Here is a 26,144-nt window from a genome sequence, read left to right as displayed (position 1 = left end):
ATGTTTCCTATTGGACATGAATGCACACTCAATTCATATTTACTACTGGTAAACTGGGAATTGTATAGGAATATCACCCCAAAAGGAACGTTCTGTCAGCATATACTCACACTCATGTTGTTTCTAACATGTTCTTTCTTTCAAATTGTAACTTCTAAGCATCAAGTGGACTTGGGCATGCCATTTTTTGCGGAGGGAAGGGGGTTGCAGCTACATCGCCTTGTCAAGTTGTTTAAGGGGTCATGAATTGTGAAGAATGTTTTAATAAACATGCCAAAGATAGCAATATATTGCCGTATTCCGGGTTGTGAAAAAACACAGGGATCCTAATATATGTGGTTGAACTTTATTTTTAATGAAGTTCCTCATGTGGGGAAGACATTGCACGTGTGTTTGCTTCATTTCAGTCTCATAACTTATTCGTTATTATGTTTTTGAATGTAAAAACAATGCAAACGTCATAAGTTGGCAGGTCTTAAAATTAGGTTAGAACACATTTAAAATTAAAATTAGATGGAAAAACACAACATAATATATTACACTGAGTCGTTATTTATTTGACAAAATCTAGGCCAAATGGAACAGCCATGGGTGATAAACTAAGTAACAGCCTTGCGGCTTCCATATGAACTAAAAGGACAAGTAGCAGTCAGGCACTGCTAATCACTGCTAATGATTAATTGATCTTCAGCAAGTGTGATCATCTCTATAAAAGCAGAATGGCATTAAAAGTCAATGGCAGTACTATTAGAAAAATACTGAACAAGTATGGCTTGTTTGGAAGGGTTTCCAGAAAAAAAGCCTCTTCTCTCTAAAAAGAACAGCAGCACGGCTTAGGTCTGAAAAAACATTAAACTTCAACAATGTCTTTTGGACAGACGATATACCAAAGTGGAGATGTTTGGCCATAATGCACAGCGCATAATGCAAGTTACACGGGAAAAAAAACAGCATATCAGCACAAACACCTCTTACCAACTGTCCATCACGATGATGGTTTGATATGGATTATTGTCTTGTTTTTGGAGCCACAGGAGATAGAGTCGACCATGAACTCCTCTGTACACCAAAGTATTCTAGTCAAATGTGAGGCCATCTGTCCGAAAGCAAAATCTTAGCCAAAATCGGGTCATGCAACAAGACAATGATCCCAAGAACACCAGCAACTCTACAACAAAATGGCTGAAAAATAATAATCAAGGTGCTGCACTAGACCAGTCAGAGTCCAGGCCTCAACCAGAGAGCTGTGAATAAACAAATGCCAACAAAACTCAATGAACGGAAGCAACATCAACACATAAACCTGGTGTCTTCCATGATTATTCTTTACGACAACGAAGCATTTGAGCTCGACAAGCTCGCAATCACGACTTCAGAAGTGGGAAGTACATTTTTCCAGTAGCATAGGAAGGCAGTACATCTTCATGCACCTCAAACTACTGAAAATGATCCTGGGAAAAGATGGTTAAAAGTCATCGTAGAAATGGCTCTGAGAAAAGGCCAAGCACGTTTGACTGCAGATGCCACATGGATTGATATTTAATTTTATATGCATTGACATTGATGCATCAACTCTGTCCAAATACTTTTTGGGAAGTTAAATTATCTGTGCTCTCTTTGCAAAGCAATCCTTTATTCTCCAAATCACTACTACGTATTATTAAAAATAAATAACAGAAAGCTACTAAATAAATAACAGAAAGCTACTGGCTGGTTGAAATGTCCTTAGTTTGGTCCCTCTTGTGTGTTTAAGGAATTGTGTTTAAGAAACCATGCAGAGTCATTCATCCAAACCCTGTCCAGTGAAGACAGAAGTAAATTCTGAAAAGGGCCAGTAATGGGGGGGGGGGGGGGGGGGTCGTGTTGGGCAATGCCTGTTCTTACCCAAAACAAGCTGACTATTGTGCAACAGCTGCTCAGTCACCATGTAAACAATAGCTGACTCTGTGACCCATTGTCACCCATCTATTGGCTTGTCATGTGTTGAGACTGATAAGAATGAAGGAGTGCAGAAATAGCAATGGGTACAACACCCATATTCATGGATGATTGAGAAAGAAAATGTTATCCGTTTGCTCATATTCATTCCTTCAGCATAAAACAGCAGTTTATTTCAATAGCTGGAATATCCATAGGTAAATAAAAAATGAGCTTTTTCCACACAGTGCAGAAAAAAAATCACAAAACACTTGCCAAAACAAAAATCCATTTATTTTCTCACAATGACCTTTAGTTTAGTATTTCTATTGAGCAAAAAAAGTTGTCAATAAGAAAAGATCAAAAATACATATTTTAGATTCAGTGTGAAATAAATATCAGATGTTGTCACGCCATTGACCTTTGGTATAAATGAGGAAGGAAGCTGTTTTGACGTGACACATAATATATTCTGCTGCCTCTGCAGAGGTGGCAGTCAGTATTCCACATACACACACACACACACACACACACACACACACGCACACATATACATGTTGCAGTGATGCCGAATTAAAACAAAAAAAAAACACGGGTAGGATTTTCCCAGTGTGAACACTTACAATGACATACAAAAAAAGCATGTGCCATCAGATGTTTTGACTGCTGTGGATTAAAGAAACATAATTAATACAGCATTAACATGGAGCAGCGTTTTTGCTGCTTGGTTCATGGTAATGCCATTAAGCATTTCCAGATTTATTTTACCTTTAAAAGTGTCTAGGCATTCGTGGTATTTGAGTGAGCACAAACAAACCAAACCAAAGATAAAGATATGGGCTGCTGTGGTGAATATAGTGTTACTGTGCCGTCCTAACAGTCCGCTGCCTTATTAATCATTGATTTTGAGCACAAAGTATTAATTTCATTGGGCCTGTGGTTATGTTTACAGCGCTACAGACATAAGATCATATCACACTGAGAGATAGTCCCTCCACCTACAGCAGAAATGAAAATAAGCAGCTTAAGTTAACATCTGACAAGTTAAAGGGATAGTTCACCCAAAAGCACCATTTACTCACCCTCATGTTGTTCCAAACCTGTACAGTGTTATTTTAGTATCACTTATATACTAGGTTTTATTTATATTTTGAATTAGATTAGATTTTGTTATGTTTTCGGTTTTAATTTTAGGTGAGGTAATTTGGTCATTGTTTATATTTTTCACTTTTTGTAGCGTTTTCACTTTAAATCGTGTCCTTTACTATGTACTTACATAAAAATCTGTTCCGTGGACTGGTGCCTTGCCGTGGCGGAACAGCTTGTGAGTCCCAATGACCCTGAGAGCTAAGCTGGCAGGGGATTTGTACCCCTGGTAGCTTTAAGCAAGCCAGACAGGTCAAAGGCGAGAGACCAGACGAAACCCAGTCCACCCCACCCTACTAGCCCGGCAGCAGGGGCTGGTATGCTGGGTATCAGAGCGCGTCTGCTTTCATAGCACCTGAGTCGGTCTGTCTCAGTCGCCCGGTGAGCAGAAGAGCACCTCGCCAATGGTCACGGGGCAATAGACCTAGTCAGTTGGTCACTGCGGGGCAACTCATAACTACACCAACCGTCACACACCTGTGTTCCGTTGGAATTTGTAGTGCTGAGTCCAGAGGTGGAAGTTTGACCTGGGCATGCATGCTTTCACTTAAATTTTTGCCCGGGCGCTCTCTACTATGAGCATCTCATCTCTCCTTTTATGACGGCAAACTTTCAGCTTCCACGACTGGCAACTCGGGAGCACTCTGTCCTTAAGAGTGCTGTCGTTGCTCGGCAAGGTTCGCGTGTACGGCAGGCGCGACCTGGTCGTCATCCTGCAACTGTCGCATATACCTCCATCGCATGCTGGAATGTACGCTCTCTTGGTGTTAGTTCTGACATGGACTGCGTCTCACCTCGTAAATCAGCCCTGATTGATGCAGAATTACTCCGACTTAACATCTCCATCGCTGCCCTGAGTGAAACCTGGCTGACCGGTGTTGGTTCTGTCCGGGAAAAAAACTATACTTTATTCTGGAATGGATACCCAGACGGTGAAAGACCAATGCACGGTGTTGGCTTTGCAATCCAAAACAAGCTACTTTCCTCAGTGGAAAAACCTGTGCCCATCTCCTCACGTCTCTCCTTACTGAGCCTGCACACAAACTGTGGCCCAGTTACAATCATAGCCACTTATGCCCCTACACTGACTTCTGATCTAGACGTCAAGGAATCTTTCTACAATCAACTTAGCGCTATTGTTCAAAAGATCCCCTCAACTGAGCGTTTGATGATCCTTGGTGACTTTAATGCCCGAGTGGGTGCCAACTCTAGTGCATGGCCTGACATTCTGGGAAGCCATGGATATGGCAACATGAATGACAACGGTCAGCGCTTACTGGAATTTTGTAGCACCCACAAACTCTGTGTCCCCTCCTCATTCTTTCAGGGCTCAAGCTCCTCCAAGGTCACCTGGCGTCATCCACGTTCTAAGCGCTGGCACCAACTTGACCATGTATTGGTGAAGCGTGAACACTTGAAGGAAGTAACACACTGCCGATCACTACACTCAGCAGATTGTGACACTGACCATGCCCTCCTACGTTGCAAACTAAGGATGGTCCCAAATAAGTTTCATTACGCCAAACCTAAGCCTACTCCTCGTCTGGATGTTTCTGCAACCCATGTGCCTGCATCGCAGCATGCGTTCCAGGCACTACTTGCTTCCAGCTTTGACTCCTCACCTCCTTATGCAGACATTACGGCTGCCTGGCAGCACTTCCACTCTACTACCACAAAGGCTGCATTTGCCATCTTTGGAAAGCAATCCAGATCCCAGCCTGACTGGTTCAAAACCCATGCCAGCCTGCTCCTACCTGAAATTGACTCTAAGCGCTCAGCCAGATTGTCCTACCTGCAGTATAACACTCGCTCAAGTAAGGCAGCTTTGAAGCAGGCATGCCGCAATGTCCAGCGGGTCACTCGCACAGCCATGCAGGCTTACTGGACCACACTGTGTGACCGTATTGAGTCAAGTGCATCCAATGGAAACATTCGAGGAGTCTTTGAGGGCCTGAAAGAAGCCTTGGGCCCAGTCCCTAAAAAATCCTCTCCACTCTATTCCCTATCAGGTGACCTTCTGACTGATTTGGAATCTCAATTGGCGAGATGGGCAGAGCACTATAGCCTTCTCTATGCTCAGCCTGTCACAGCCAACACACTGGCAATAAATGCTGCTGTTCCTGAGCTCCCTACTATGTCTGATCTGGATGCAGATATTACCATTGAGGAAGTCAAAACTGCAATTAAAGCATTGAAAAATAACAAGTCTCCCGGTGCTGACGGCCTCCCCCCTGAGGCTTATAAGGCAGGTGGTGATGTTCTTGCCTCTGTTCTACATCATCTGGTTGTGATGTGCTGGAAGAGTGGATATCTCCCAGATGTCCTTAGAGATGCCAACATCATCACCATCTACAAGAACAAGGGGGACCGTGCAGATTGTAACAATTTCAGAGGAATATCTTTGCTCAGTCTTGCTGGCAAGATATTTGCTCGCACTATTTTACCACGTCTACAAATCCTTGCTGATCGTATCCTCCCTGAAAGCCAGTGCGGCTTCCGTGCTGGCCGGTCCATAGCAGACATGGTGTTCTGTGTTCGTCAACTACAGGAAAAGTGTATCGAACAGCATAAACCTCTGTTCTTGGTGTTTGTAGACTTGACCAAGGCTTTTGACTACGTTAGTCGATCTGGACTTTTCCTCATCCTACAAAGACTTGGCTGCCCTCCAAAGTTACTGAAGGTGATCACAGAGTTTCATGAGGGCATGAAGGCAACTGTACAGTCTGAAGGCACTTGCTCTGAAGAGTTCCAGATAAGGTGTGGAGTAAAGCAGGGATGTGTCCTTGCTCCTACCCTTTTTGGAATTTTCTTCTCTGCCCTACTACGCCGTGCCTTCCCTGATGACTCGGGTATCCTTCTACACACCCGCAGCTCAGGAAAACTGTTCAATCTGGCCAGGCTGCGGGCGAAGACTAAAGTGCGCCATGTTCTGGTACGTGAGCTGCTTTATGCTGATGATGCTGCCTTTGTTGCCCACTCAGAGGGAGATCTACAACTACTCTGCTCATCTTTTTCATCTGCATGTCTAGAGTTTGGTTTGCAGATCAGTCTTAAAAAAACAGTTATCCTTGCCCAACCTGCAACCCTGAACCCTACAGTATACATTAACAACATACCTCTATCTGTGGTAGACAAATTCACCTACCTGGGTTCCACAGTATCAAATAACAATAACCTTGACGCAGAGCTTGACATGCGCATTGGGAGGGCATCATCGGTGTTTGGAAAATTGGGCAAGCGTGTCTGGCACAACAAGAACCTCTCATTGCTCCTCAAAGTCCGTGTATATCATGCATGTGTACTTAGCACCTTGCTATATGCAAGTGAGACATGGACAACTTACAGAAGGCACGAACATCGCCTCAACGCCTTCCATTTTCGCTGCCTCCGCTCCATACTGGGTGTATGCTGGAAAGACCAAGTGCCAAACTCTGTCATACTTGAGAGAACTGGCTCCAGTGACCTGTACACCATCCTTCGTGAACGCCACCTCCGTTGGACTGGGCATATCTATCGAATGAAGGACACCCGCCTCCCAAAAATCTTGCTGTATGGCGAGCTGGCAAATGCCCCCCGCAAACGTGGTCGCCCCCATCTACGTTTCAAAGACGTCATTAAGAGGGATCTTCAGGCCTTCTCCATCAACCTGGACAACTGGGAGGCACTTGCATTTGACAGAACCAACTGGCGTGCAGCAATTAACAACGGCCGTAGGGACTCTCAGGAGTCCTATAAGTCATTTCTGGAAGAGAGACGCTCTAAACGGGAAGCAGTTCGTCGCACTCGACATGAACGGCCATAGTAGTGAACATAAAAAAAGTACAATGTACTTATAAAACATGTTTGCTTCTATTGAGGTGGGATCCAGGTAAGGTTTGGGACATGAAACTAACCTTCAACCAAACCCTAGCCCTATAGTTACTTAATATTACTTAGTACTTAAATATATAATTACACTGTTACCAGGGAGGGTCAACAGTGTAATTACATAAATTAATTACAGATATAATTACATGCAGGTCATTAAAAATATAAGTACAATGTAAAAACATGTATGTAATGCTTAGTATCAAATTATTAATATACATGTCAGTACATAGTAGTTAAAGACACCTAATATATAAAGTGGAAGTGTTTTATTAAGTATGTCTATATATTTTTTATTAAGTTTCAGATTATTTAGTTTTAATAATTCTGGTACTTCCAACTTAAATTGAACAAACATTAGAATAATTTCTTGGCAACTAGCTGAAATAAAAATAAAATAAAACAAATGGTTTTAATTTTAGTTAACAATAATAACACTTAACCTGCGTGATTTCTTCTGTGGAACATAAAAGAATATGTTTTGAATGTTTCAATTGCTTTTGTCTATAATGAAAGCCAATGGGGTCCAAAATAACAACATTGGACCCTATTGACTTTTATTGTATGGGAAAAAAATTAAAATCAGTTTATTGAATAGAAGAAATACATACATGGTTTGGAACAATATGAAAAAAATCTCTTTAAATAGAACATGTATAGGTAGATCCACCTCTGGGTTCCAAAATCAATTGTGTTTCATAGTCAATCAATCAGAGTTTCTCAGTAACTTTGCGGTCTGACTTCCTTGTGTAATTTGTAAAACCTGATCTCGGATGAAAGCAGTAGCAAGGCTGCAAACGTCTGACTGCTGTGTGTAAGGCAGTAGTTGTCTCGCTGATGAAACAGGACAGATAGAACACACAACATACTCAAGCGCTGTCCTCTCTCAGTTGGTCCTCAGTTGATAATCTGTCAAAATGTTCAAGCCAAGTCAGAAGTACAACTAGTAAATTGCATTGAAAGTTTATTTGAAGGCATTTGAATGTGTTATTGACGTTTGGGTGTCTGGCTATATCTGAAGAATTCCATTGTGGCTTGATGTCTGCTCTGCATTTCTTATGAATAAGTGAAGAGGGCTGAAGGATTAGGGTGACTCTCTCTCTCCTCTGGTGTCGCTGATGCAAATGGAAAGCTGATAGTCTACACTATTTCAAACTGTGTGTGTATGTGTGTGTGTGTGTGTGTGTGTGTGTGTGTGTGTGTGTGTGTGTGTGTGTGTGTGTGTGTGTGTGTGTGTGTGTGTGTGTGTGTGTGTGTCAGAAGACAGAGTAAGGCTCATGTTCACTGAACTCCTAATGCAGGGTGAAGGTAAACTTTATATCAGAATGATATTTGAGAAAGCGAATGAGTGTGTGTGTTTGTGTGTGTGTGTGTGTGTGTGTGTAAGGGAATTTCTGAATGTATCTCACCTCCGCTCTGAGTAATATATCGCACCCACGGTAATGCCTGGTATCCGCTCTTCTCGATAATCTTTAAGTATCGCACCTGTGTTTGTTAATGCACATAAACAAAACACAAAAATTAAATTGTGTCTAACACATAGTGACTATTATCAAAATACATTTTGCGAGGTGAGTGTGTTTTGCACCTGAATGCCAGACACTGTGAAATATGGAATCTCAAAATTCACTGTGATTGGTCGCTTGGCCTCGAGTTCATTACTTTCCACACTTGGCAGTCCAAAATGAGCTCGCATCATGAACTCTTTCCCGCCCTTCAACGAGTAAAGATATATCATTAGTTTTTGACACATCTAACTGTCTAATTAGCACTGCAATATTCATCACTTCAGTAATAAGTCCTAATTAACAGTTCGGATTTAAGTGAGTCATGGTTGATACACATTTTCCTCTCTTTTCAACGTTGGCACAGCACAAAACTCCAGGACCGACTTATAGCCTTTTCAAGCCTCGCTGCCTCAGACATCATCAGGATTTGAAAACACATTCTTGACTAAATGTCCCACATGTCTGTCTTCTTAAAAAAAAGATGATTTATTTATTTATTTATTTTTTAGCTGGTTTTGCAGCTATCTAGTGGCAATGATAAGGCACAAAATTATTAATTTAGTCTGTCTTTGCTTAGACTATGTTTGATGTCTTTGTCAAGCATTTCATTTTTTTATATTTTTGTATGCTCCTTTGGCAGACACTTTATTTGGTATATTTTGCATGGGCTTTTGCCTTCAATTATAAAGGCAATTTACATTACATACACATTTAATCATTTACATGATGCCTTTATCCAAAGTGACTTACAAATGAGATGAGCAATAGAAGCAATCAAACCAACAACAGGGCAACAATATGCAAGTGCTGTGACTAGTCCCAGTTAGTCTAGCACAGTATACGTAGCAAGTTTTTTTTTTAATCATCATCCAACTCTTGGGTCATTTTGACCCGAAACTCATTTTTAAAACATAAAAAAATGAAGACCCTAGGACTTTTGTTGCACTTGAATTATGAATACACACAAAATATTTTTTATAATGTCTACATGTGTATCTGAATCAAGCAGCAACCTCCTGCAGTTTCTCTTTAAGTAAATACAGAAGTGAGACAGAAGGGAGAAGTTCATTCACTATGGTACCAAACAGAGATCAAGTTAGAAGCGACCAAACACCACCATGTTTCCCTATTTAAATACAGTTAAACGAATAGTTGAACGATCAAGTATGGTGACACAAAAGTATGGTGTCCGTGATGTCACCCATAGGATTCCGATTAGCCGTTCTGAAGCGTAAAGTAGGATTGAGCTGGGCGTCGCCATCTTGTCAGCGAGTCATCGCGTGTCACTCCCGGAAAACAGAAAATGGGCAAATCGGCGGGATGTGGGCAGAGATTAGGTGACGCAATGACTATAAACAGCAGATAAAAGGCTACCCACCTGTCACTCAAAGTAACCACCCGCTTAATTATGCAGAACTTTAAGGCTTTATATAATGTAAACAAATGAGTTATTAAAAAATTCACCCCCCTCATAGTTGTCATGAAGGGCAATTTGTACCAGGCTGTTAACATGTTTTTTTCTGCTATAAAGTTGGGAATTTTAACATGGGGCTCAATGAGATTCTGCTCCCTTCTGGAGCCTGTTATGTCCCTAGTGGCCAGTTGAGGAATTGCAGTTTACTTTACTTTCGTATTGGCTTCAAGAGAGATCGCAGGAGGTTGCTGCTTGAGCACAGCAGCTAATTGGTCCCATATAGAGCTATAAGGCCATCTAGTGGCAAGAGTCATGAAATATCATGTTATATTCTTATTTTTTTCCACAAGAGGTCAGCAAAGACACCCAATGTAAAATATTTTAAGCTGAATTAAAAGGGTTATGCATGAAATTGTGGTTTTGAATTTAAAATTGAAAGAATGTGCTCAAAATTAATATTTATTTATTGGTATAAAATAAATAAAAAAACATAAAAATAGAAAAAATAATGTCAAAATTAAATGAAAATAACCTTTCCAGACCAAAAGTAATACGTCAAATTTTTTGTCTAATTTTTTGGCTTTGGGTAATTTTTGTTACAACTTGCAAGGGAAGGTTGAGGGTTAATGTACACACAGCACCCCCATATTGACAGAAAAACACAGAATTGTTGACATTTTTGCAGATTTATTAAAAAAGAAAAATGAAATATCACATGGTTCTAAGTATTCAGACCTTGTGCTGTGACCCTCAAATATTTAACTCAGGTACTGTCCATTTCTTATGATCATCCTCGAGATGGTTCTACACCTTCATTTGAGACCAGCTCTGTTTGATTATACTGATTGGATTTGGTTAGGAAAGCCACACACCTATCTATATAAGACCTTACAGCTCACAGTGCATGTCAGAGCAAATGAGAATCATAAGGTCAAAGGAACTGCCTGAATTGCTCAGAGACAGAATTGTGGCAAGGCACAGATCTGGCCACGGTTACAAAAACATTTTTGCTGCACTTAAGGTTCCTAAGAGCACAGTGGCATCCATAATCCTTAAATGGAAGACGTCTGGGTTGACCAGAACCCTTCCTAGAGCTGGCCGTCCGGCCAAACTGAGCTATCAAGGGAGAAGAGCCTTGGTGAGAGAGGTAAAGATGAACCTAAAGATCACTGTGGCTGAACTCCAGAGATGCAGTCGGGAGATGGGAGAAAGTTGTAGAAAGTCATTTCATCACTGCAACTCTCCAACAGTCGGGGCCTTATGGCAGAATGGCCCAACGCAATCCTCTCCTCACCGCAAGACACATGAGAGTTTGCTAAAAAAAAAACACCTGAAGGACTCCAAGATGGTGAGAAATAAGATTCTCTGGCCTGAAAATGTCTGTCCACCAACGTTTACCATCCAACCTGAAAGAACTGAAGAGGATCTGCAAGGAGGAATGGCAGAGGATCCCCAAATCCAGGTGTGGAAAACCCAAAAAGGCTGTATTAAATCAAAAGGGTGCTTCTACTAAATACTGAGAAAAGGGTCTGAATACTTAGGACCATGTGATATTTCACTTTTTCTTTTTTAATAAAGTGTTTTTTCTGTCAATATGGGGTGCTATGTGTACATTATTGAGAAAAAAATTAACTTAAATTATTTAAGCAAATGGCTGCAATCAGGAATGAAACGGTATGGAAATTTAACATCAATGTTATAGTGACCCAAATTATCGCGGTTATCAATATTATCACGGTTTTGTTCAAATGAGATAAAGTGTTCAAAAAGAACCAATGCACACACTGAAAACATTTAAACAAACAAAAATAAAAAATCAAGCAGCTCTATGCCCTTTTTAAGCGCAAGATTCTATTCTGTGGGATTTCCTTCCTTATATTGGCCGTCGTCAACAGCACCACATAATGCTTAAATAATAATTTGGTCTATAATCTCTAATATTATCTTTATAAATATGTAAAAGCAATACTCTCATCAGTGTCCTATTTGCTATGACGCATTTAAATCTAGCATATTTTGTGTATGAGCCCAAACAGTATCCCAGTAAAATAAATCATATCCATATTTTCATATGATGAAAATCATATGAATTTTCATATGACTTGTATATGTTTATTTTATTAAATATCAAAAATCAAAAAGGTGTGCATTATACCCGACAACTAGATGAACTCTTTACAGTCAGTTTTATACAAACGCGCGAATCTCGCTAAATTTGTGAATCTCGAACGTCAAGCCAACTTTATGCCAGTCATATCAGATGCGCTATGGTTCTGCTGTGTTTGATTTAAAATATTTTCGTTGCTGAAACAGGCTAGAACAAAAACATTCAACCGTATGCTGAATGAATCTCCTGCGTACATCAGATTTCAGTGTGAGAGCGCACTCTGAACAAAACTCCAGTTTAAACGCATCTTATTATTAGACATTGCATTCATAAACTCAATAGAAACACGTTTGATAGGTTATAATGCGCAACGCAATTATAACAGATGGCTTTTGAGAAGCCTATATTTCTTCTCAAAAGAAATATAAATTTAGAAATTTTGATATAAGCCTATAATTTCAAGCCTTTATTATTATTCCTTAAATGTCATCCTAGTCGTGTCTGAACGTGTTAGTTCGTCTTTGGCTCAAGCTTTACGTTATTATTTCCCAGATGAAGGTTTGGAATTAAGGGCAAAGTCCACTTGCCTTGCGTTCACAAATCTTCGCAGATTTGAAGCGTTACCCTATTACAGCGGCTTTCTTCTGGCATGTTCTGCTGCGGACAGGGCGACCAGAGCATCTTCGAATCATTTTCCCTTAGGACTTTTGTAAAAACCAAAATATGGCCACACCTCAGATTTTAGAAGGCTGGAAAATCTCCCAGTGCTGTCACTGCCTTCTGTCATTATTTCTCATTCAGAAAACAGCGTTGCTTCACGTGCTGCATGCGCCGGCACCAGACTGGACAGGATTTACAGCGACTTTTCAAAATCGTGATAATCACTGATGGTTTTAATGATAATTAAATTTTAAACGATATTACTAACCGTCAGTACATTATACCGTGATGTATCGTGAAACCGGTAATCGTTTCATTCCTAAAACAGAGTGAAAATTTTAAAGGGTTCTGAATACTTTCCGTACCCACTGTATATATCAAAGCAGATGTTTGCTAGTATTTTTGAAGGGATGTTAAAAGTGTGAAAAATACTTTTTGTAGAGTCATGGATTATCTGATATTGTTTCTTATCTCAAAAAAATATTTTCAGAAATCTGAAAAATAGATCAAATAACTTACAGTGATTTGAAGCAACACAAAGCTCTCATCAAAACATATGTATGGTACTTACAGGGAAGGACTTAATGTTCCATTCTACAGCACTCTTCTCAGGAACCCACTTAGCCTGGCCTGTGGTGGTCTTAAATTTGGGGGAGTCAGCATCACTTGGAACAGGAACTAAGATGGACACATTGTTGGCAGTGGAGCGGCTCTTGAACTGACTGCGGGCCTGGAGAACAGATGGAGGAACTATAGCACAACTTCACACTACAAGAAAAACTTCCAAAGCTACATTTTCAGAAAGTAAAGTTTCGGTATGGCAAGGGCAATAGGACAAAGCATGTTTATATCAGAATCTGACAAGTCTTTGGACACAGCTCAGGTAAACTCTGAGACTGAGCCATTGCCTAGGACAGAAGCCTGAAAGCTAATTACTGAAACCAGGCAGTGTGCTGGAGGTGGCAAAGCAAGAATCAGTGGAGTGTGTAGATTGTGTATATGTGTGCAGCTCTACCTTAACCTTGATCTCTACTCGACTGTGAGAAAACTTCTCTATTACGCTCTCAATCCATATTAGAGGCTTCACCTGTCAGAACAGAGAAGTGACAGAAAATAACGGAGCAGTGAGTCTACTGCCGCTTATTGAGCCATTGACTTGCTTTTTTGACATGCAATCTTCTTAAATTAATCAAATAGAGTAATATTTTCCAACAGCATAACATCAACTATGATAACAATAAGTAATGTTTCTCGACCGCCAAATTAGCATATTAAGATGCTTTCTGAATACCATGTGACACTGGAGAAATGGCTGCTGAAAATGAAGCTTTGTCATCACAAAAATAAATTAGTTATTTTACATTGCAATAATATTTCACAGAATTACAGTTTTCACTGTATTGTTGACTGTTATTGTTATTGTTATTGTTCACTGTACAAAAACTAAGTAAAAATAAAAACATTTACAATTGTAATGACCCCAAACTTTTGGATGTTAGTGTATGTATATATATATATATATATATATATATATATATATATATATATATATATATATATATATATATATATATATATATATACTGTCAGTTATTATCTTTGAAATAAAAACATTTACATTTGAAAACAATTTTGTATATAAAAAAATGTCTTTAAACAATGAGCAATGAGTCAAAAAAGATAATAAAAAAGTGATGCAACTACTTGCAGTTTATTGCTCACACTGCAAGTGGAAGATAAATTTGAATGCTTTACACGGCATATACTGCAGAAATAATAAGAGTAGTATGCTATTCCAAACATTTCATGTTTTTGTTTTGGTCTTTCAACTTAAAATTCTTTTAATTTCAAATTCTTTGTAAAGGTTTTGCTTTGAAGTTCTTGTCTTTTTTTTACCATATTCAAGTTCTTTGATTCTTGCATGTTTTTATTTAAATAAAGCTCTCTGGGACCTTATCACCACAAAGGCGCAAACATGTAAAATACCAAAGCTACCAAAGTTACAAATCAACCCGTCATTACACGGATGCATTAACTACACATTTATATGACATCTATCTTTGACATCAACTCGTAGATTGAAGAGCTGTGTAGATCAGCACTGACCGTGGTGTTGAGTCTGTAAGACATGAGTTCGGATTCTCCATCAGGTGGGATGAAAGAGATAGTCCGGTCGTTCTCAAAGCGAGAGAGACGCACACACTGATGAAATTTCACATCTTCCAGTTCCACAGTCTTACTCTTCTCTCCTGAGAGAAAGAAAAACAGAAGCCCAGAGAGAGAGAGAGTGAAGTGAATTCTAATATAAGAAAAGTGGTCGCTGATGATTATTACTTGAGTAAAGCTAGTTAATCAAGTTGAAAGCTGCACACACACGCACACCATATTCACACATAGAACATCCTAATGTTTTTCCTGGAAATTGCCAACAATAGCACTTTTGTCCACCCAGGTGAGTGTGAAGGTAGTTTATTTGTTTGACCTCAGCAAAGAGAAAGGCAGTGACTACAGAAGTGCTTCTTAATGACTCAGGGACTCTGAGCCCCAGACCTCACTAATACCACAGAGCTGTGGGATTTCACCAGCGCACTCACAGCAGGAATGTGTGCGAGCGTGAGCCTCTCTTCATATTTATGAATGTATTCTGCTCCATCCAGGAGTGACATTTACAGTGGAACATGAAAGAGCTCTCAGAGGTTTGAGCTGGAACACAGAGGTCAGATCAGAAGCTTTGGGTGTCTGTGTCCTCTGCTGCAGATGAGACGTACTGGGAGCCGCTGCAGCACCTAATGATGACATCAACCGCAGGGACTAAAGGTCAGGAAGGGGTTAGGATGCTCTCTTATAGCTCTCTGATTGGCTCCCCAGGGTCCACAGGCAGAGGCTTCAGAGAAAGTGATTGGTCTTCAGAACCAGAGGTACGCTTTTATAGCACATATTTTCCAGCGGCAGTAAAAGTGCTCTAAAGATAATGTTCTATATAATATTACTATTAGAAAAATACATAATACATAAAATATAAAAAGCTCCAGCATGCCTGCAAACCTACAGAGAACAAGCAGTCTGGAGGATTGATGGACTAAACTATGTACAAAATGTCACATTTTCTTGCTTCCATTAAAGGGATGATAATTTAAAAAATTAAATTCTGTCATCATTTACTCACCCTCATGTTGGTCCAAACCTGAATGAGTTTCTTTGTTCTGCTAAACACAAAAGAAGATATTTGACAGAATGTTTGTAACCAAGCAGGTAGAGCAACCATTCACTACTATATATCTGCTTTGTTACAATTTTTTTCTCCCAAATATCTTCTTTTGTGTTCAGCAGAACAAAGAAACTCATACAGGTTTGGACCAACATGAGGGTGAGTAAATGATGACAGAATTTTCATTTTTGGGTGAACTATCCCTTTAATGCACAAGACACTTGATATTGTCAAACCATGCTGGATAACATGGTCATAAGATTTTACACAAACTTGTCAAGTTCATGTTAGCTAGAGCACTACTGTCATTAATGCAAAAGAAAGAAAAAACACTTTTTATGTTAATTAAATCAAAATGTTACTCAAAATATAATACTGAATATAATTTGTAATGTTTGTCCATTACATTAGATAAAAGAAAAAAAAATACTAGTTGTAAATAAATAATCATAATGTGAAAACGTGTGTAAACACAGGATGATTCCATATCAACATCAACATGATTACAAAGAAGACTTGATGTCCTATATTTTAACCTTCGCAATAGAAAAACTTGCATTTCCAAGGTTGAGCCTGTAGAGGACAGTGTTTCACTTGTCTAATTTTCATTCTACTGCTGAGCTGAGGAGAGATACTCCTGGGTTCATATCAGAGCTTAATTGCAAGAACAGAATGGCACCTTCTACATTCAACTATGTTTACGATAACCTGTGGCATAGTTCATCTTCATAGTGGGAAGTGAACAGGAAACTAGTAGGTTGATTTCACTTCCCTGAAACCATATCCGATAAAACAGTTTCCTGTAGCAGTAAAATGAATTGGTGACTTGAAATCTCTATGAAATGTTGGCAAGCTACAGCACAGCTTGGATAGTAAATGCATCAAATTTGTGTATTTACATCTACTAAATATAATGTATTAATTGAGCATTAAATGTGCACTTTGTGTGCACAATGTGTAACTTTTCTTTGTTCAAAAAACTAAACTAAACTAAATTTAAATAATGAGTCAATACACAATCAATCCTTATTCTAAAATGTGTTTTTGTCTTACCCTTAAGTTATAAGTGTTTTGTTTTTTTTTAGACCAAGCTGGATGCTTTTCATGCGAAATTGCGTACTTTCGTACGTATATGTCTTGTATCCGTAAATAGAGAAAAGCTGCTCTGGGACAGGGTCCATTGAGTTTGAAGCTCTAAAAAGCAGAGTCCCTCCATAATAAAGATAGTCCATACGGCTCTGGGGTGTTAATGAAGGCCTTCTGAAGCGAATCGATCCAGTTTTGTACAAAAAATAAACACATTTAAAACATATAAACTAAAATATCTAGCTTCCAGCAGACCACCTTCTGGATTTAACTTTTGCAGAAAGTGTACCACTAGTAGTTCAAAACGTTTTAGTGATACACCACACCAGTTACAGTTACAGTTACTTTATCATAAGTTAAATACAGAAGGCGCTCTGCCAGAAGCTAGATATTTTATATTATAAAGTTTGTTGTTAAACCGCTAGAGAGCCAAAAGTCAAATTGTGTACCTTTAATTTATTTGAACAGATTATCATTGCTCAATTTGATATAGATTTCCTTTCGTTTGGATAGTAAATCTGAAGTGTTCCTGTTCTAGAATCCATAGCTGCAGTTGTAAAGCACACACAGAATGCATTACTGAATCCTGCTCTACTGTGAAACTAACACCCGCTGGGCTAGGCCTGGGGTGGGGATTAACCTAGAGAATCAGATGAATGGAATTCACCTAACAAGTGCAAATGAGAGAGACACTTTATGTAAAATAGGTTAAAACAATCAATTGACTGCTTGATTATCAGCCCTGGGAATTAGGTCACTTTCTACACTACGAAAAAAGATGAGCAAAAGTAGATCAAATAAAAAAAGTACATTTAAAGCTGAAATGTGCAATTTTGGTGACCATTTGTGTCACCAAAAGGAACTGCAAAAATGCCTGAAAAATCTGACCTCCATCTGCCAATGCTCAGAAACAAATAGCCACACCCCAAAATGCCATTGGTTGAGCCAATGTTGCTACTGCCAGAGAGCGGGAATCAGCCTACATATAGCTTACTAGTTGTATCTACATATTAAGCAGCATTTTTACATCGAAAAAATTTGCATTTCGGTTTTCAAGAATAGTTGTGTGTACTCACGGCCGGTGATCTCGAAAAGAACTTTGTCATTGAGTCCAAGTCTTAACTCAGGCATGCCTGACAGAACGACTTTGAGTTTGATGGTGCCCAAAATCTCGCTTCGTAGAACACTGCCTGTAGCACTGACCTATAACGCACAAAACAGAGAAGATAAATGCAAAGCAGAATCAAGAGTGGCAAGGTGCTATATTGCATCATCACCATTACTGCCATCTACAATTTATTACGCTCTGTAGAGCAAGGCAGTAACCGTGTGATTTGTGCTATAATGCTTTTGGAAAGTGAGGGGTTGAAGTATGCTGAAATAACGAATATGAGAATATAATATATTATATTATGCTAAAATATTAAAAGGATACAAGCTGGACTCTGAAGATAGATCCAAACCTTAAAAAAGTCCACATCGAGTCAATACCGCTGAGGGCTCTCAGATACAAGAAGCCAGAAAAAGCCAGAGCGAGAAAGCTGCACGGATGAATAGCAATGCAGAATTAGAAAGCAATGAGACGTGATTTAGCTCTTAATCAGAAGAGAGGTTCTGCTCAGCGCTACTGTCTGCCAGAGTTTAGACCCTGACTCTGAAAAGCGCTAATGAATCCATCAAAATCCCGTCCAGTGGGGGGGCTTGAGTTAAGGAGCAGAAAAGAAAGGCAACAAGAAAAGACGGCAGATGCTTCCTCCCTCTCTCAATCTAAGGAAGTCTGGAGACCTGACCCTTGAACCTGAAAACATGAAGGAGGTCGACTGATGGAGGGATAGATAGCGTGGGCTTTGATGTCTGCACTGAATAAGCAACACTAATCCAGTATGTTGTGGAAAGCATTTTTTCTTTTTACACAAGGAAAGTAGTGCTCATGTTTATATTTTATATATTTTAACTATAATATACAAGTTACTTTTTTAAATAAGTAATGCATGTTATGCTATTGCAATTTATTTACTTAAAACTTTTTTTTCCATTGCATTCATTTGACCATGTCATTTTGTGAAATACTATTACAATTTAAAGGGTTAGTTCACCCAAAAATGAAAATGATGTCATTAATTACTTACCCTAATGTCGTTCAACACCTGTAAAACCTTTTTGTTGAAATCCGATGGCTCAGACAGGCTTCATTGACACCAATGTCATTTCCTCTCTCAAGACCATAAAAGGCACTAAAGACATTGTTAAAAAACCCATCTCACTACAGTAGCTCAACAATCATTTTATGAAGCAACAAGAATAGTTTTTGTGCGCAAAAAAACTAAATAAAGACGTGGTGATGGGCTGATTTCAAAACAAAGATTTGAACCGTTATTAGCGTATCAATTTCATGATTCATAGAAAATGACATTGGTGTCAATGAAGGCCTTTCTGAGCCATCGGATTTCTAGAAAAAAAAATCTTCATTTGTGTTCCGAAGATGAACGGAGGTCTTACGGATGTCAAACGACATTAGGGTAAGTAATTATTGACAGAATTTTTATTTTTGGGTGAACTAACCCTTTAAAATAGTATATTTAATAATAGATTTTAAAAAGTAATTTATTTAAATATCTTCAGTTCATGAAGATGAACAGTTATCTTCATGATCCTTCAGAAATCATTCTAATATGCTGATTTGGTGCTCAAAATAATTTCCTATTATTATCAACAGAGCTTGACATTAACACCCGCCAACCCGCCAAATGCGGGTAGATTTCAGCTGTGGCGGGTACGGCAGCCACTCCCACTAGCCACTTTGGCGGGTTGAATATAGTTTACAGCTAAATGAAATGCCAAGACCGTCGTATCACAGAATTGGCAACAATTCAACTACAACTCTTTATACTTAGTGAAGGCGAGATAGGCGGAATCGCGCTAAATGACACACAACAAAAGCGCTCTCTCGCGTGCGCTCTCTCTCTCTCTCTCTCGCGCGCTCTCTGTCGCACGTGTGATCAGTTCTCCTTGCTCCTGAATAGTCAAATACATGCGCACACTGATGTCAAAATGTCCATCGCATGAACACAGTCGGTTATGGCTTAAGTGTACGTAAACAGGTGGGTAATAACTTAATATGTGTCACAAATATTACATCCATGCATTCAGCAGCCCAATTAAATACCTGTCTGTCATTAATGTTAATCAAACAACTACAGATGTTAAATAAATGTGTACATATTAAATAAATATGTATTAGTATCTGAATTTTTCTTTTAATTTACTATTGTTTTTGTAATTTGTTTAGGGTACTTTATACAGTCCCTGACAAAAGTCTTGTCGCTTATCTATTTTCCATGTTCCCTTTGGCCTTCATGGGGCTGCTGCAACTTTCCAGCAGCTCATTGATCAGGTACTTGCTGGTTTGACTGACTTTACAGCTGCTTACTTGGACGACATTGTTGTTTACAGTTCAACTTGGGAAGAGCATCTGCAGCATATGGAAGTGGTTATTAACCATATATATATATATATATATATATATATATATATATATATATATATATATATATATATATATATATATATATATATCGTAACTAAAATAAATCATAGCCTATCATATTGCCCACCTGCACATCCTAGCTGATATACAATGTAGTCTTGATTTGGGGGGGCGTCACTCTGCATGTGAAAGTTTGAAAGGGTTTTAAATTTTCTAAATCAAGTAAAATGACTCAAAATCAAGTAATTTATGCATGCCAAAGTCAACTTTAAACATATACAATGTAATTTCCAAACAGCAAAATTGTGGCCAATGAAAATGCTGAGCGGCTAGTAACTTTGGAAAACCACTAGCCACGGTGGCTGGTGAGCAAAAAAGTTAATGTCAAGCCCTGATTATCAATGTTGAAAACAGTAAGACTGTTTAATATTTTCGGATATTATTATTTTTGGATGTGGAAAGTGTGATACATTTTCAAAAGATTATTTGATGAATAAAAAGTTCAAAAAAACAACATTCACTTAAAATAGGAAAAAAAAAAAATCCTTACTGACCCCAAACTTTTGAACGGTAGTGTACAAACAAATTTCCCATGCTGAAATAATAGGTCAAGACAAGAATAATTACTTGCACACACATATTGTCAATATAATAATTAAAATTACTATAAGCAGCATCTACAATGACTGTAATTTTATCAATTAGAATGTATTCCTGAATCTGTTGTTAGTCCTGGAATGACATAGTATCAATTCCCAACCTTATCTATTAAATGCCCCTAAAATCATAGGGAAATCATAAGATGAAGAATGATGTTGAAGCCTCAACACTAAACCATGCCCTAAATTCACACTGGTTGATTGTGGAGTGTTTTCCCTATAGTATAATAAAGTCAGCTCACCAATAGGTTAACAGACTCAATGACATCCATGAAGACTTCATTTTTCCTGTATTTGATGCCCTCCGACCTCCAAGACACAGCATTTGTTACTGTAGCTGGAGGCCGCGGCGCTCCCACCTCCAGCTTATGCCCCTGTTGGGTGATGTACCTGTCGTGGAAGTGGAAAAAAAGATCATTAGGTCATGGTAACATTAACAATGACCAAGAAAACAAGAGATATATATTATCATCAATTATTATATCAGGCCACCAGTGCATGATATGTATTATTACAGTGATGAACATTATGTCATGGTGTAAATCTGCCATCTGTTGCAGACTTAACTTTACAGATCTATTTAGATTGCAATTAAAAGTAGTCAGTGAACCAGGTAACTTCATTAACTATGTAAACAGACCTCTGGTGTTAGAATGCTGTGAGAACAAGGACTCATGGGAAGAACATGGCTGCCCCTAGGGACAAACAGGCTGAAAAACACCTAACCTTGTTTTTTTTTTTTTTCATCACTTATATTACTGTAATGTTTTCTTTATCACACATTCTTCACCTCTTACACATGAAAAACACAAATGCAAAAAGAAATCAGTATGGACACAAACATACAGTGTAACATTACAATCCCCCCTGATGAACATTAGTGTCCTATTAAAAACACCAAAACAAACCACTAAATATTCAATACACAAGTGTCCTCATTCATTCCAAATCGATTCTGTGTCAATGTTGTTTTTAGAACAAGGTCTGAGAACTCTATATGTGTATGTGTGTGTGCTCAAACCTCAGGTGTCTCCAGCTGACAGGGTATTGTGTTGCTGTCAGTGAGAGCTAGCAATAATTAGCTATCCGCTAAGTGGTTGATTGCAAAGCCAGGAAACTGATAAGATGTTTATGAACTTCCATACAAATTATATTTACTATTTTTTGTTTGTTCTTTAGACTATTTATCATTTGCTGGACAAGAATATATATTGTGTAAGAATGTATTTTTGTTTTCATGTTATATTGCTCAGTTAGCGCAATAGCATGTTCTAATTTTATGAAACTTTTTAAAGTGTCAGGTAAAAATGCTATATAAAGTAAATGTACTACTATTATTATTGTTAGAATTAGTAACATGATCACTTGTGTGACACAGCTGGTCATGTGATGTTAACATAACAGTATAGCTGTGTCCCAAATGACACACTACACTATGCACTTATACACTATATTTACTGAACCGTGTAGTGTATAAACTTTATATGGTTATTTTGTCATTCAACAACGGAATCGGGTAGTGCCTCCCCCTCCACTACGTAATTAAAGCTGCAACAGTTCAGTGCATGAAATGTCCAACATTCCACACTTCAGTTTTTAATTTAGATAATTTAGTGCATCATCTGGGTATTTAAAGTGCACTTTTTCTTTTGGGAATTTTCAGTGTGAACACACTACTTACACTATGTATACTTATAAAACCTTATAGAATAGTGCATAAGTATGCAAATTGGGACCCACCTATTGTCTTTATCTTATCTAAGTGAACATCATTTTAATGATATTTATAATTTCATTTATTCATGGGAAAATATTTTTAATTAGCTAAACGAGTTCACATTTAGTATTTTGAATATTCTTTTTTCTTTTAAATAGAAGTATATCTAAATAAACCCTCTGTAAGATTTAAGGTCATGATGAAATGGAAGTCATAACTTTTTCTTTGTATTGAGACAGAGAGAAATCTGTCGTTCCACTGGGAGATCAAATTATGTTATAAAAAAAGAGTTTTAAAAATGTACGAATTGTTCACAATAAGAAAATATATAGGATGAAATTTCCTTTCATGCCTACTTTTAAAATGTCTCTGTGTTTGCATGCTATATTTCATTTCTCTGGTCCAATTATCTCTCAGTTTATCACAGTATATAAAAAACTATTCACTGCATTTTATAAAACTGTGCTGACTACACAAAGCATATACAGTGACTTATGAATAGCACTGAGCTTGAATAGTGAATGGCGATCCCTCATATAGCGCTGTTAGTTAAGGATGAATAGTGTTCTCTGAGTAGTGATGGTTGAATGGTGAGTCTGTCAGAACTTACTCTAGTAAGATCTTGCTGTCAGTGGTCTGCGGGAATCCAAAGTCCATGACTTCATCCATTAGCTCATATACTGTCACAAAATTGTCTCGAATACTCTCTTCTTCCAGTGACTTGAAATATTCAGTGAAAACCTGCAATCAAATGGCCAATACAAGACTACTATAAATGTAAATACATTTGGTAAAGATATATTATAGTGAGGAAATGTGCTATGGCAGTTTTTTAGGGTATTGATGTTCAGACTGTCAACAAGATTATGCTTTGCAAAGTTGTATTGAAGGCGATGTCATGGTGATAGATGTTAAACTCACTTACCTCGACTAATTTGTACAGGAAGGAGTATACAAGAGCAGCATTGGTATTCTTCTTTGTTACTGCAACCACTGAGTAAAATCTGTTAAGTGGTTAATACAATAAAAAATCTAAAAGTTATTAATCTACAACAGTTATTAATGCCGAATTGGGAATATGTGGCAATAGAGCCTCTAGCACTGGGAGAAATGTAATACACGAAGTGGACCATGGTGTACTGGAGCTTACAGAGACTTCCACCATCAGCTCTGTTTTCTGTTCACCATCAGCTCTGTTTCTGTTCAGTTTTCTGTGTTGGTTGGTTGTTTGTATTATTGTATTCTATACTTGTTATTCTTTTTTTTCTTTTTTTTCTCACTTTGTTGCACTTTGTGATTCTTTGGAATGAAAATTGCACTATAAATAAAATCTATTTATTAATTAATTAATAACAGTAGGACAAATATTCACAAAAGAAGTGCATTTACAAGCGTATGGACTATGGAGGATACAGTACAGGTTACTGTGCTTGATCCAGAGAAAGTGGGTGGAGCCATGAATAACCACAGGAGACAGATCTGCATCTTCCTCTCTCTTCATCATTATGGGCATGAAGTTGTCAATCTCATTGGTGTCTATGTTGCCCATGTAGTTCCGGCATATGAGCACCTTAGAGATGGAAACAAAGTTGAAAGCATAGGAATGTCATAAAACAGTACAGAGTATATTAAGTCTGCTCCTTGAAGACCCCCATTACTCCATTTTTAGGGAAAAACTGACAGACATGGATTTTTATTTTTTTTTAAAAATAAGACCATATCCATGAACTGCAAACCTTGAGGTTCTCTCTGTGAATACAGAGAATCTTAAATTTTTCTTAAAGATGTTTTGGCACCAGTCATCACGCAAAATGGAATTCTTATGCCCTTAAAAGTCAACACATGCAATGAAATCTCTGGCCAAACGGACACCTACTGCACAAGGTTTATTTGCATAGGCTAAAGTCAGCCTGAGGAAATGTTAACAGCACAATCAATATGTGTTATCCACCTATATCTACACTAATATCTCTATTAATCAATCCAAGATACATTTAAATGCTTAATGTTTGGTCACTTTACAAGTGCATGAAGGTATAGTAGGGTGGAACCTAAAGGATCAGGAAAGTCAGACTTTAACGTGGCTTTGGTGTTAAGGTATTCCTTCAGATGGATATATTGGATTGCTCTAGGCCACAGACAAGACTGCTTTCATCAGCACTACCAAAATCCAGGGGTATATTGGAAGGTAATCCCTTCCACTGGGACCCTGAGGCTGTTTTTATGGGAACACTCCTATCCACCCATTACAAACTAATGTGTTCTTAGCTTCTCACTATACAACCATCTTTATATAAGTGTGTGTGTGTGTGTGTGTGTGTGTGTGTGTGTGTGTGTGTGTGTGTGTGTGTGTGTGTGTGTGTGTGTGTGTGTGTGTGTGTGTGTGTGTGTAAAAAATATTACAGAGGTACTGACATTTTTGTATTCAATAAATAGTATTGCTTTTATTATAGTTATATTTATATTATTTAAAAAAGAAACAGTTTTTAAATAAGCAGCACTTAAATACAGAAACATGCAACATATGTAACATGGACATCGCAACTGCCTTTAGTGAAAGTGCTGTTTACTAGAGTGTATATCAGACTTTCATTTTGACATCATTAGTTGTTTAAGAAACCTTTAAGTACATAGAATTTACATTTCTCGGTCGATATTAAACCGTTAAACCCTATCTGTTGTAGCTATACGTTTGAAATAAAGTGACAGTCTATCCTGAAAGTATGAACTGTACGACCTTCCTCCGACAGGTGCACGCGCTCTTACCTTGCCTTTCAAGTCCAGGATGAAGATCGCGGACGCTGCCATCCTTATCAAAGCTTTTGTATGACAAGACGCAACTAACAGGTGTTGAAGTTTCGTCAATTTTGGTAAAGTTCAATCACTAGAAATAAAGAGAGATCTTCCCCATCCCTTATGCACGCATCTTCCGGGTTCGGAGGCGTCTAACCGGTTGTGCAGCTTGAGCTTGTTGCTGTGCTGTACACTGACACGCGACGCGTCAAAACTAATGCACTGCCATTGAAGAAAACTACGCTGTTCAAGTTTTGACGCGTCGTTCAATTGCTGTACAGAAGCGGCGTGACGTAACTTCAACTACTTTCAGATGACGAGGCAATTCTTTATTAAACAGTTGACATAAAAATAAAACATATAAAAAGCTTACTAACACTCCATTTGTTTAGGATAAAGTGAATGTCATGTAATGTTTAATTTGTGTTACATTCCATTTATAAACATCCAAATATAATAATGGCAATAATAAAATTGTAATTATCTCTAGGCAATAAAGTGCACAACGGCGGCGCCCAGAGGTCAAAAAAAGAAAAACATTCAAAAAATATTTTAATTTAGAAATATAGTGAAAC

General features: G+C 38.2%; 1 protein-coding gene across 1 annotated transcript; it reads right to left on the bottom strand.

Annotated features, from left to right (window-relative positions):
• Positions 1-6,877: 6,877 nt before the first annotated feature.
• Positions 6,878-25,677, bottom strand: ap1m3 (adaptor related protein complex 1 subunit mu 3). Its single transcript, XM_067459874.1, has 12 exons — positions 25,543-25,677; positions 24,190-24,346; positions 23,702-23,769; positions 23,387-23,517; positions 21,302-21,449; positions 17,990-18,116; positions 14,726-14,868; positions 13,635-13,706; positions 13,191-13,349; positions 8,519-8,644; positions 8,340-8,415; positions 6,878-7,839 (listed from the first exon to the last, which is right to left on the bottom strand). The coding sequence occupies exons 1-12, from the start codon at positions 25,582-25,584 to the stop codon at positions 7,817-7,819; spliced, it is 1,272 nt and encodes a 423-aa protein (XP_067315975.1). The 5' UTR covers positions 25,585-25,677; the 3' UTR covers positions 6,878-7,816.
• Between the last annotated feature and the right edge of the window lie 467 nt (positions 25,678-26,144).

The sequence above is a fragment of the Pseudorasbora parva genome, chromosome 12 (genome assembly GCF_024679245.1).
Source record: "Pseudorasbora parva isolate DD20220531a chromosome 12, ASM2467924v1, whole genome shotgun sequence".
Taxonomy (NCBI): Eukaryota; Metazoa; Chordata; class Actinopteri; order Cypriniformes; family Gobionidae; genus Pseudorasbora; species Pseudorasbora parva.
Note: the sequence above shows the minus strand (reverse complement) of the source record. Positions and strands in the feature narration are given on the sequence as shown.

Excerpts from the sequence above, each read along its gene's own strand:
- ap1m3 (XM_067459874.1), bottom strand. The coding sequence starts at position 25,584 with ATGGCAGCGTCCGCGATCTTCATCCTGGACTTGAAAGGCAAG. Across the intron at positions 8,645-13,190 it reads GGAACATTAAGTCCTTCCCT|GGCGGGAAAGAGTTCATGAT; the intron begins GTAAGTACCATA and ends TACTCGTTGAAG. Across the intron at positions 8,416-8,518 it reads TCACAGTGTCTGGCATTCAG|GTGCGATACTTAAAGATTAT; the intron begins GTGCAAAACACA and ends TAACAAACACAG.